The 13,406-nt window shown below is 38.8% G+C and overlaps 1 protein-coding gene across 3 annotated transcripts in view; it reads left to right on the top strand.

Annotated features, from left to right (window-relative positions):
* Positions 1-455: 455 nt before the first annotated feature.
* MBOAT1 (membrane bound O-acyltransferase domain containing 1) overlaps positions 456-13,406 on the top strand; it is a 144,107-nt gene continuing 131,156 nt past the window's right edge. The window contains exon 1 of one of the 3 annotated variants that reach the window (XM_069092490.1): positions 456-978. In XM_069092490.1, coding sequence (XP_068948591.1) covers positions 880-978 — 99 coding nt within the window. In that variant the 5' untranslated portion in view covers positions 456-879. The remainder of the gene's footprint in view (positions 979-13,406) is intronic. The other 2 variants (XM_069092489.1, XM_069092488.1) reach the window with 2 other exon arrangements.

The following is a 13,406-nucleotide window of genomic DNA, read 5'->3' as shown; positions in this document are numbered from 1 at the left end:
AGATGACTTTTGGGGAATCTCGCAGGAGCAAGGCACAGAATGGGAGTTAAAATGCAGGGCTATGCCCCCTTGGGTAAGCGTGGTATAATGAAAAAAAAAACCCACTCTAAAATTTTTAGATTTAGAGGATCTGTGTTCAGATACCTGCACTTTGTTTAAATTTGCTACTTGTATAAACTTAGGCAAGTCACTTGTCTGAGTCTGAATTTCTTCAACTATAAAAAGAGGGGACTGAACAAAGTGATCTGTAAGAACCTCTTCAAAATCTAAGTCCGGTGATTTTAGAAGAAACCGAGGCAAGGGGCTCCTTTGAGAATGGAATCCTCCCAGAGGCTGGAGTCCCAGTCGGAGGTCTGGGCTAGATGCCTTAATGGGGAGATCAGGACCGGCGTAAGCAGAGTGCCCTCCCAGGCTTCATTCCCAGCTCGGAAGGAGGGTGAGGCCGCAGGGGCGGAGGCTTCTCATTCTCTCTTTCGACCTCTCTCGGAGCCAGAGAAGGGCGGGACGTAGGGAGGGAATGCTCTGCTGTTAGCAGACTCCCGCCCTCCTCTCCCTTAACGCCCACCCTCCCGGGGCTGTCCCGGGTCACTGCGGCCAATAAGAGGGAAGAGGAGGGGAGCGGGAAGCTGAGCGGGCTCCCCACCCGGCCAACTTCAGCCGAGACCACAGTGCCTGCACCAGCACCAGCGCTGCATCCCCTCCGGCTCCCTCTGGCTCTGCTCTGCTGCCGCCCGGAGCCCTACTTACGGTTGGCCTTCTCGCTGCCTCCCCTAGGCTCGCCTGTCCCTGGGGTCAAGTCCCCACCCAGGCCGGGCGAAGACACCAAGGAGGGTGACTTTGGGGTGGGGGCAGACGCGACAGCCCCCCCGAAGATGCAGGATGGCAACAGAGTCGCCGCCGTCCAGCCTTGCCTACCGCACCACGGGCTCCACCTTGTTGCATCCGATCAGCGACCTCCTGGGCATCCCGCTGGACCAGGTAACAGAAGGGAACAGGAGCTCGACCCTTTTTTACCCATCCTGTGTCCACTGTAGAACTTTGGGGCATGAGTGGTGAGGAGAAAGACAGACGTGTTCTGTAGGAAGGGGAAAAAGTTAAACACTTCTCGGATTTTGCTAGCAGGCTAGTCACATGGGCCTGTTTTGCAACTGTGAGAAGTTACTTTGCAAATGGAATGTTTACTTTTGAAAGGAAATGGGTGTAATTTAAGGGACAGGTTAAAGCCTGAACTTCAGTTTTTTTTAGATCCTAGATGATCCTTGGCCTCCCCTTCCCTTTTTGCCCCTACCTTCTCTTCTAGCCCTTCCCCCGCCTTCCCTCTCTTCCCTAGTAACAAAATGTCAACAACAGACTCAGGACTATTTTCAATTCAGATTAAAAAATTGTAAGGTCCTCATCACCTGTGCACTGTCAGAGATGTCTGATTTAGCTATCAATGCGGTAGCATATGTTCACTTTTAAGTGGAGGGGCACTTTCCTCTGAAGTTGTGCTATTTAGTAAGTAAAAAAAAAAGACACGTGCAACTTCCTAAAAACAGGTAGGTTGTACATGTATAAAGAATGATATGCTGAGACTCTGAGAAGTCTTTGGAGTGCCTCTATTTGATTCCGATGCAGCTTATCTATAGGAGTTTGTGGCTCCTGAGAATCTCTAGAGCTAAGAGAAAAGGTCACTCACTCCCTCATAGGGTGAGGCAGCTAGTTAAGGTCGGGGAGTAATGAAATGTAAATGGAAAACAAAAAGCACCCATATTCCTGGTGAATTGGTTTGGGCCCACTAGGTAAGTATGAATGATGCTGTTGTACTTTGTGTATTGTTATTTGGCTTCTTCATCTTGTCCAGGCGTCTCTTTCCTTCTCTCCCTCTCCCTTGTTGATCTCTTACTCTATCACTTTTCAAACATGACTACACCTGTAGCCCTTGCTACTCGAATTTCTTTAGCAACGAGGAAGTTTGCTTTATTCAGACATTGTTCAATGAGCCAACCTGTTACTGTCTCCAGCGTGAGGATGTAACTGTAACCTGCACCTGACTAGGGCTTCATCAAAAGTTTCGAAATGGAGAGACAGGAAATTGGGAGATAGAACAGACGCTAGCTCATGTATGCATTTTTTTTTTTTTAAAGTCATGAGTTACTATCCGGGAGTAGTAAATCTACAGAGTGGACAGCAGCTTGTATAGACAGAGACACAAATACAACGTCAAATCCTTCTGGACTGAGACAAAATAAAGCTGTTTTCTTGTGAAGAGTGAGCTCCTTTCTCCCTCTACAAAAACAGGTTTTTTTTTTTTTTAATTCATTCTTTCAGCTGTGGTGGAGACTTTTTCTTTTACATAAAGAGATGCATATTCATATTGTTTGTAGTGGTTTTGTGCAATCCTAGGGGAACCAACTGATCTCCAACCCTTAGGACTTACATAAACCTGTCTCTATCTCCAACTATAGCATTGCAAATCATTTTAGATTGTAGGAAAACTGGGGAGGTAAAGGGGGAGGGGACTATCGGAAGAGAGTTGAAAGAGGAACTGGAAGAAAATGAGTTGGGGAGAGATATTTTGAATGAGAAAGTTAACTTTCTCTGTACCAACTACCAAACATCTGTTGGAAACACTGAAATCTTTCTCTGTAACTAGAGTGCATCTCTCCTACCACCTCTCAGTGTAGGAAAGGGCTGACCCCTCCAATCTGAGAAATTTTATTACAGGATAGTGAAAGACATGTTTTAGTTTATTTGGAAGATCTAGGGTAACTTTCTACAGAAAATGAAATCTTGGCTAATTGTAGACTTGGGAATTTGGAGCTTCACTTTTTTTTTTAATTTCACCTTCAACAACTTTAGGGGTGTTTTCCTTATGTTTTCTTTCCCCTTTTTCTCATGCCTGCAATAACTATCTGAATATGATCTGGGTGGAGTCTCATTTTTCTGTCTTTTCTTTCCCAAGGAAAGCAATGTTATCAGTGCTGAATGCCATGTTTTTATTCGGGGGTGGGGAGGGAGGAGAGGAATAATTTTCACAGATTTGCTCATATCAAGATGGTATTAATTCTACTTTGCAGTAGATTAACAAAGACTAATTCAGTTCCACAATATTTTGGAAATGCCTAACTATTATGTACATGATACTATGTAAAATTACTTCAAGCTTAAACTTGAACTATCTGTAACCTACAGAATGATTAACCTGAAAGCATAATCTTTCTGTCACTCCCAGTATAAAGACCCTGAGTGGATGTTGTTCCATCTTGTTAGGTATGTCTGACTCTTCATGACATCATTTGGGGTTTTCTTGGCAAAGAAACTAAAATGGTTTGCCATTTCCTTCTCCAGCTCATTTTGCAGATGAGGAAACTGAGACAGTTAAGTGACTTGCCCAAGGACACAGTGAGTTTCTGAGGCTGGGTTTAAATTCAGAACCTCCTGACTCCAGGCCTGGCACTCTATCTACTGTGCAACTAAGTGCCTTGAGTGGATACGAAGCCTTAAAGAATGAATTTTTAACTCCGACCAAATAGGGTCTAGCAGGCAAAATAGGGAAGTGAACTTTTTTTTTTTTTGCTTTAAAATAGGTTATTTTTATTTTTCATTTAACAAGTATTAAAACAAAATATGACCCAACTCCCCCCCCCCCGGAATTTAGCGAACTCCCCCCCCAAGCCCTCATAGTCCAGCAAAACAAATTCTCATGTTAGCTATGTTCCAAAATGTGTCTCTTTCAGCATTTGAAGTTTATTATGTCTCTAGAAGGAGGTGAGCAATGTATTTCTTTTTCGTACTTTTGGACTCATTGTCACTACTGTTGATCAGAGTTCTGAAGTCTTTCAAAGTTGTTTCTCTCAATAATGCTTTTTTTCACTGTGCAAATTGTTCTCCTTAATGTGCTCACTTTGTTTTGCATCAGTTCACAAACATCTTCCCAGTTTCTTCTGAAGTTGTCCATTTCATCATTTCCTATATTAATATTCTTCATTTCTTAATATTCCAGTTCATTCACGTACTACAATTTATTTAACCATTATCCAAAAGAAGGATAGCCTTTTAATTTCCAATTTTTGACCACCATGAAAGGAACTACTATAAATATTTTTGTACACATAGATTCTTTTCCTCTTTTGATTTCTTTGGGCTATAGGCCCTGTAATGGTACAGTTATGTCAAAGAGTGTGTATAATTTGGTAACTTTCTGGGCATGATTCAAAATTGCTTTCCAGAATGGCTAGACCAATTCACAGCTCTGCCAAAAGTGTACTAGTGTACCTGTGTTCTTGCAGGGTTAGGAAAGTTTTAAGGCATACTTCTAGGTACACAATAGTTGCATTCCTGAAAAGTTCTTTATAAATCATATTTTCCTAAATGAAATCCCTAATCTTATTTGCATATATGTCTCTACTAGACTTTAGGACCCTTGAAAGCAAGAACTTTTATCATTTGTAATGTACTCTCATAATAAATACTTTGTATTCAGTGCCTGGCATAGTGTCTTACATGAAGGAAGCTAATAATTTGTTGAATTTTTCAGTGTCTCTTAATTTCAGAGATGTTTTATCATAATTTCTGATTACTTTTCAGTTATCAGTGAGTTCACACACCTTATCTATAAGTTTCTTTGGTCTCTTAGCACCAGTGGTTTGTTATCTTTTAAACCTTAAATGTGTCATTGGAGTCTCTCTAAAGAATCATTTCTTAATTTAAATGATAATTTCCTGATTTATCCATTTTATAGATTCCTGAAATTTCTTGAAACATATAATGCTGTTGTGTATACTTTATCTTCACTGAAGAAGTTGTGAGCTTTGATTCCCAGTAATATAAATCTGAAATCTTCCTGGTAAATTTTAAGTATGACATTCTCCTTTATAATGAGAGAAAATAGAATACAAGGAGTGTAGATGCATGATGATCTATAGATCTTATACATATACCGCTTAGAGATAGTCTGCATTTCTGAAATATTGAGTCTAGTTCTTCCTAGCTAAAGTGGAGGTTGGAGGCAATTATTAGGGTAACTCAGTCACAACATTTCACTTTTCTAGGTTACTCAGGCAAAAATGTTTCTCTAGCTAATTGCTAATTCTCTAGCTAAGTATCTATCTAATTGCTTTCATTCTCCATTTTGATTTGACTTGGAGCTAAGATCTGCTTTATCTTTTAATTTATTTGTCAGCCTTCCAAATTTGTGACATAGAACGAATTCTCAAGTTGTATGGATTATATTAAAGTTACTAGTAGGATCAGGGCAATGGGTAGTTCAGTGCATAGAGTACTGGCCCCGGAGTCAGGAGGACCTCAGTTCAAATCCAGCCTCAGATATTTACTAGATGTGTGACTCTGGACAAGTCACTTAACCTCTGATTACCTGACAAAATGGATCTACTGGAGAAGGAAATGACAAACCACTCCAGTATCTTTGCCAAGAGCACCTTAAATGGGGTCGCCCAGGGTTGTTCATGGCCCAAATGATGGCTAGTAGGATGTTTACCTATGGGAATGTAACACCCACAGCACAATAGAAATAATAATAGCACTGTTCTCATTTGATTCTCAGGGCACAGTATTGTTAAATCTGTGTTTTTGTAGTAATGGATCAAATAGGATCAAATGATCCTATTGCTTAGAAGTATTTATTATTTATCCACATATTGATATTAGGATCTAATGCCTTTAGCATATCTGTAAGACCTGGTGGGTACTCAGTGAATTGATATATGAAACTGTTGAGTGGAGGCAACCAAAGAGGTTGAATATTAGCCTGTCATATATACAATAATTAGGTATTTACTCAATGTTCATTTATTAAGTACTCATTGTATTGGAGATTTGTATTGAAGTCCTGAATTGGTGGAGTTTCCCTACTAGGAGCTTCCAAACGCTGCTGAAATCACAGATCTGAACAACATTCACACAAAAGGGCATACTTACACCTAGGCAAACTAAGGGACTACTATCCTGACACTTTATTAGGGTGTGGAGGTGACTCAGTTCCTGACAGATATGCCAGTGGATTGTAAGTGCTGATTATTCCTATCAATGTATTGACATTGATTATGAGTAAAGATTAATTTCAAGATAAAGTTTCTTGCCAGATGGAATGATGCTCTGTGTTAGACTTTCTTGATTCATTAATATATATGCAAGCATTATCGTGTTGCAGACTCAATGATGATAAGTATTCCCACCATTTAAAAAGAAAATATAACATTCCCAAGCCATAATTGCTTTTGCCTGGTGAGGAACAATCTTGCAAACATTTCTTCCTTTGGGTGCTAGTTGTTTCAGTTGCATCTGACTGTTTGTGACCTCATTTGGGGTTTTCCTTGCCTAGGATACTGAAGTAGTTTGCCATTTCCTTCTCCAGCTCATTTTACAGATGAGGAAACTGAGGTAAACAGGTGCCCAGGGTCACAAAGCTAGTAAGTGTCTGAGGTCAGATTTGAACTTGGGTCTTCCTGACTCCATCCAGGCCTCTATCTACCTTGCCACCCAGCTGTTGGTGTGATAGACATTTCTGTAAAGATTTCATGGGAATTTCCTTTAATTGCCTGGTAATGGCTCTGAGCCCTTTTAAATTCTTACCTTCATCCCTACTTCTCTGGATAAGAAAGATCCTTTCCATTTCTGACCTAAATATTCTTCCAGTATGTTTCAGGTATTCTTGATCTGCTTGGACAATAATTTCATTTATTTTCCTGTTCCTCCTGTTCCTTAGAAGTTCTGTGAAGGAATATCATCCTTTACCTGTACTCTCTGCCCCCAATGGTTTGCCTGAAGCAGATTTACTAACCGGTTGTTTTGTCTGGGATTAGCTTTTTTCCCTTATTACCCCTAACCTGGCATTTACCCTCTATTCTGTTCTAGGACCATCGGTTTATTAGAAAATGGCCTCCAAACTTTTTTTTTTAACCTGTACTGTTATCAATATATGTATTTATTTAAAAATTATGTTCATGCTCTACTGTCTTAATAGTTATATGCCCTGTAAATCTTATACAGAAATAGAAATTTTAAAAGGATGAGATAACAATGAAAAGATATTTGATCTTTGAATAACTAGAAAGCACTGGAGTTTACTGAGTAGGGAGTGACATGGTCAGACCTTGGCTGATCACTTTGGCAGTTGTGTGGAGGCTGGAAGACTCAGGAAGACCAGTTATGAGGCCATAGTCAATGGAAAAGGTCATGAGGGCCTGAAATACTGTGGTGACTGTGAAGAGTGAGGACAGGACCTATTCGAGAGATATTATAGAGGGATATTATAGAGGCAGAACAAAAAGACTTGGCAGTTGATTGGATCTGTGGGGTTAGGAAGAGGACTCAGAAACATGACGCTGAATTTATACTGATGATAACCTGGGTTAATAGAAGGATGGTGGTGACTGTGACCGAAATAAGGAAGTTCAGGAAAGGAAGGGTGGTTTTTTTATGGTTACAGCTAATGTAATGAGAGCTGTAAGAGAGGTCACAATCTACCCTTGCCCACTCATCCTGTGTGACTCATTCTGTCTCAGGGGTGAGGTAGGAATCCTATCAATTGGTCACTGCCCTGGAGTCTGAGTTCTCCAAAGGGTGCCTGCCAAGGCCTTGAGGTGATTTGGGGGTCAAGGGGTTGCTATGCCAGAAGGGAAGGGGAATTTTCCCTATGGCACCTAGGCAGTTGTTGCTTTATTCTCTTTAGTGTTTAGGTCTTTCCCCTCTCCATAAATGCCCTCAGGGTTTGACTCCTATTGTAGAAGTGGGGAGGTTGGGAACTTTCACAGCTTAGGGAGGAAGGAAAGTAGAGGAATGTTGGAAGAGAAGAATAGGTACGGTGGTTTTGGACACAAACCCCAAGATTAGTTATTATGGAGCTTGTATACCACCCATCTTTCCACCCTCCAATTGGTCTCAGGTCTCCTTGGGGCAAGGTATCATTTTGGAGAGCACTGGCCTTTAACCTTGGTACCATCACTGTTTTGAGCCTGAGTTCCCTAATATATTGTCTTTGGAAGGAAAAAAAGTAATCTGATTTCCATCCATATTCAAGCCAGTATGTCCTATAGTTCTCCAGTGAAGGTCCGATTTTGGTGATTCCTCTAGCTCCTAGGCTACTAATAAAGCTAAGATGTTATGTTCTGGAGTCAGTGAGTAAGCAAGACTTAGGATACCAGTCCCTCCCACTTCTTCACGCTTTTCTTTTATTTACATCCTCAGGGCCCTTTTTTCCCCAAGAGGATTGCTTTCTTGAACTTCTTTATAATTTCAGTAATTAATTTATATTTTATGAATTTGGTAATTAATTTACACTCATAGATTTGGTAATAAAGACAATACCCCACCAGTAGGGACTGGGTCATGGTGTCTGGTTAACACTTCCTGGAGGCTTCCTAGTTTAAAAAAATAAAATCCCTCAATAAAGAAGAAAATGGCATATAGTTATATTAATGTAATTCAATTCACTATTTTGTTAATGATCTCACGTAAGAGAACAATAGAGAAAATTACTTCATATAAATTTGGCTGATTAAAAAAGTATATTCTGTAGAAGAACTGATCCCACTGGAATCAACAAATGTCATTGTGTGCAAAGGGGGAAGATTTATTCTTCCTCTTATAAAATATTTTTCAATTATACCTAAAGGTATAGTTGGTGAATCATTTGCTACTTTCTTTGGAACTCATATTTCAATTCTCAAAAGTTTTCAGTGTTTAATCAATTTTCCACATTAATAAAACTGATATTGATTTGTAATGGATTTTTGAAGTTCATAATATCTTAAAATAGTCAAAGAATATATTTTTGAGGGGGCGGCTAGGTGGTGCAGTGAATAGAGCACTGGCCCTGGAGTAAGGAGGACCTGAGTTCAAATATGGCCTCAGATACTTAACACTTATTAGCCATGTGACCTTGGGCAAGTCACTTAACCCCAATTCCTCTGCCCTCCCCCCTCCCAAAAAAAAGAATATATTTTTGAAATAAGATTTTATATTCCATTTTGCTGAGGATTTCTCAAATATTATACTTTTGTAAATAATTTTCTATTCTCAGTTTTGTTTCAACTAAAACAAAATACACACACACACAATTTGATCATGATGATATTTCCTAATTTGTGAAAAAGAAGTGCTAATGAAACGCCTCTTTTTGATTTTTCCTAAATTTTTAGTTATCTCAATGAGGAAAAAAAATGGGTATTCTTTAAGCTTAATTTCATTTACCATTTTGCAGCTCTTGGAGGCAGCACAGGGCAGTGGCTAAGAACTGGCCTTGGAGTCAGGAACGTTTGGGTTCAGGTTTTGCTATACTGACTACATGACCCTGGGTATTCACTCACCCAGTGCCCCAGAAAATTCCCTCAAGACTAACATTTGCAGATGGTTGATGAGTAGAAGGAGTCTTCTCATTCAGGAATTTCCTATACCAGGGAAATTAGAGGCCTACCTCCTAGATTGCTATTTTCTCTCCAGTTTCAGCCTGAAATACAGTACTCTCATAGAGGTACAGAACATGATGGGGTGGGGCAAGTGATTCACTGAATGGGGATAGCAGGAAATTGCTAAATTCCAAGTTAGTTTGTGAAATTTTATGAAGCAGTTCAACCTGTAAACATCACTGAACTCAGACTTCCTTGTTTCCAGTGCTCTTTCCAACAATCTTGGATATTGGCTCTTTTGTTTGTTTGTTTGTTTACTGGGAATTCTATTTCAGTTTTTTTTTTCTGGGTTTCTGTGGCATTTTGGAAATAATAAAGTCTCTATTCTCACCAAACCTTACATTATAGCCAAGTTAGGATGGTGGTGTTGGGTGGGGCCAAGGGGGAGGGTTTTCTTTCATTTCAGCCCTGCTCCCTATGTACTTACACTGAACCCTTAAAGCACAAAAAAATTTACTTCAGTGCCCTGCTGTGCTGGTTTTTCTCATTTCATCTTCATTGAGATTAGAACTAGAAGAAATGGCAGCATGGAGGATTTATATTAGCTCTAATGAACCTCTTTCTGGTCTGCATAGTGAGGGACCTGAAGTCTGAAGACTCATCTTCCTGAGTTCAAATCTGGCCTCAGGCACTTATTAGCTATGGGACCCTGGGCAAGTCATTTACCCATTTCCTCAGTTTCCTTATCTGTAAAATGAACTGGAGAAGGAAATGGTAAACCATTCCAGTATCTCTGCCAAGAAAGCCTCAAATGGGTTCAACAAAGAGTTGAACATGACTGAACAACAACTTCTTTCTAAAATGGATGTAAAGTGCCATAACATTTCTTTTTAAGCACATTCTTTTCTTTTTTCTTTTTGGAGGGCAGGTGGGGTTAAATGACTTGCCCAAAGTCATGCTGCTAGTAAGTGTTAAGTGTCTGAGGCCTCATTTGAACTCAGGTCCTCCTGACTCCAGGGCAGGTGCTCTATTCACTGCGCCACCTAGCTGCCCCTAAGCACATTCTTTTAAAAATTTAAAAAAGTGTTTTATTTTTATTTTTTCCCAGTAACATGTAAAAACAATTTTTAAATTTATTTTTAAAACTTTGAGTTCCAAATTCTCTCCTTCCCCCTTCCCGCCCCCCCCCAATTGAGAAGGCAAGTAGTTCAATATAGATTTCACATGTATAATCATGCAAAACTTAAGCACATTCTAAAGCCATCCTGATGCTTTTTCCTAGACTGACCCAAAAAAGAGTGTGACTGTCTGTACTTTCTTGTTTCTGTCTTTGAAATGATGCCTAAAACTTTTCACATATATTTCTCTTTTCCTTCATGCATTAATAACTAGGATTGATTACTGATTATCCATTTTCATCATTTTTTACCTCATTGGTTAATATAGAAACAGGATTCATTAAGTACCCGCGTGTGACACTATGCTAGGTAGTACTCTAAACATGTTAATAGGAAAAGATTATCCTACTCTTATAGCTACTCCATTAGGAGTTTTCAGTGGAGAGCTAATCAGAAGTTATGAATCAGCCTTCAGAGACATTTTATTTAATTATGTGAAGGGGAAAGATAGAAGGAATATATATATATATATATATATATTTACATGCATACATATATATCTATATGTATTCACATACATACATATATACATATACACATATTTCTGTGTGGATATATGTATGTTTGGGGGAGGTTGTTACAAAGAGAGAATACATTATAATATAATTTTAATTTCTGCTGATTGTGACTCTTCGTCTTCTAGTTTCTGCCCTTTCCCCCAACTCATCAGTTTTACAGCTAGATTCCCTATGCAAACTTGTTGGCTTAATTTTCTATAACTTTTCCATTAAGGCTCTCAGAGTGACTTATAAATATACTGTATTTCTTTTTTTGATCTGATTATCAGCACGATTACTACAGTTTAGCAGAGGAAGTACAATGAAACTGCAGAATGAAAGAAGTAGAGGCATTTTTTTTTTAACCCAGGATAGAGGATGGGACTTAATCAGTTCCAGAAATAAATTATGGTTATGTATGGTCACTGATGAATAATATCAGGTCTGGATGATAATAGAATGCACTTTATAAAGGTGGGTAGAATCCAGCATATCGAGTTAGAAAATGACCAGCTGTAGCTTGTGAAAGAGCTGTAGCTTATGAAAGATGGAAGTCATCTTTCCATTGTAACTGTTCAAACTTGAATTGTTTTATTTGTGTTTGTCTTATTTGGTCTCTAAATTAAAAAAAAATGTTGTGCTGAATTTGGAGAGTTTTTAAGAAAAGCAAGGAGATGAATAAATGTAGTAGGAAATAGATATGAGGAACAGTCATATGAATTGGGGCTGTTTGACCTTTTCTGTGCCTTACCAGGAAATATTTACTTAATAATTATCAGGGATTCGTTGATAGCTAACTGGAAAAACTAGGACCTGAAGGACTCTACCTCACAGGACATAAATGTCAGATGTTAAAACGGAAAGGATCTTTGAGATCATTCAGTTTGGTGGTGTCAAACTCAGACAGAAACAGGGTCCACTAAACCATATATAAAGATCCCTGTAGGCCACACACTGACTTAGAAAACCACATTTCAATGTTATTTATATTATATTGTATTTTAATTTATTTTGTTAAATATTTTCCAGTTACCTTTTTTCTCCCTCTTAAAAATTTTTTTTTTCCCAATTACCTTTCAAACATGTGGGGAGTCCATTCCTTCATTTAAAGATGATTCTGAATTCTTAAGAAGTTGTATCCTGTTCAAGTTTACAGGTAATATGTAGTTGAGCTGTTTGAAACCCAGATCCTTTGATTCTAAAACCACTCCTTTCACCACTACAACACAAAGGCTATGAAACATCCCTGACAAGTAGTCTCTTGGCATCTACCTGAAGATGGGGAACTCTCTGCTCTTCCTTAGGCCATCCATACTACTTCAATATAGCTTTAATTATAGAGCCCAAATCTGTTTCTGACTTGTCTACTGCTCCTGTTTATATCCTCTGGGGTCGAGTAAAACAAGTCTTATGTATGACACTTTCAAACATTTGAGGAGGTTTCTCCTAAATCTTCTTAAAGATGAAATCCTAGTTTCCTTAATTGATTTTTGAATGAGAATTTTGAGGTGCCTCACTATCTTGGTTTGTCTTCCCTCATGTTCCAGCTTGTGAATGTTCTTCCTAAAATATGACTCCTAGAACTGGAAACAATACCCTAGATGAGCTCTGGCTAAGGCACAATAAAACAGGTTTATCACCTTCTACATTCTAGACATTTCCATTAATTCAACTTAAGGTCACATGTTCCTGTTTGACTTCCTTCCTTCCTTCCTTCCTTCCTTCCTTCCTTCCTTCCTTCCTTCCTTCCTTCCTTCCTTCCTCCCTCCCTCCCTCCCTCCCTCACTCCCTTCTTTCCTTCTTTCTTTCTTTCTTTCTTTCTTTCTTTCTTTCTTTCTTTCTTTCTTTCTTTCTTTCTTTCTTTCTTTCTTTCTTTCTTTCTTTCTTTCTTTCTTTCTTTCTTTCTTTCTTTCTTTCTTTCTTTCTTTCTTTCTTTCCTATTTTAGTTTTTCCTCTTCCAAAGAGTATCTTGGAAGTCAGATGACAGTTTTAGGTACAGGGTATGATCGAGGATAACTTCTGATACTGAGACTTTTTCAATTTGGAAGGAAAGGCAAAATAATTCTATACCTTTTTAAAATAATAAGCTACATTTATTATTTTATTATCTTAATAACACAAAGACCTGCAAAAAAACCTACAAAGACCCTGGCAAAAAGGAAGGCAACTGAACTACAAACTGTCATCCTTGAGTTCTATCTTATTGTCTAAAAGGACCATGTTTCAGATTTTAGGGAGCAGGTAGAACTTTCAATCCATCACTGATACTAGAAGTAAAAAGATGCTTTGTATAAGATGGTCTAGGGCCCAGTTTTGAATGACCTTCCCCTTTCTTTCCTGGAGTCTTCTTTTCTCTTTTCTTCTCTTGTCTCCTTTTTTCCTTT

Source organism: Petaurus breviceps, unplaced genomic scaffold (genome assembly GCF_028583685.1).
Source record: "Petaurus breviceps papuanus isolate PSGF00001 unplaced genomic scaffold, PetGlider_PUasm1.0 190, whole genome shotgun sequence".
Classification (NCBI taxonomy): domain Eukaryota; kingdom Metazoa; phylum Chordata; class Mammalia; order Diprotodontia; family Petauridae; genus Petaurus; species Petaurus breviceps.
This window is presented reverse-complemented; position numbering and strand designations above follow the sequence as displayed.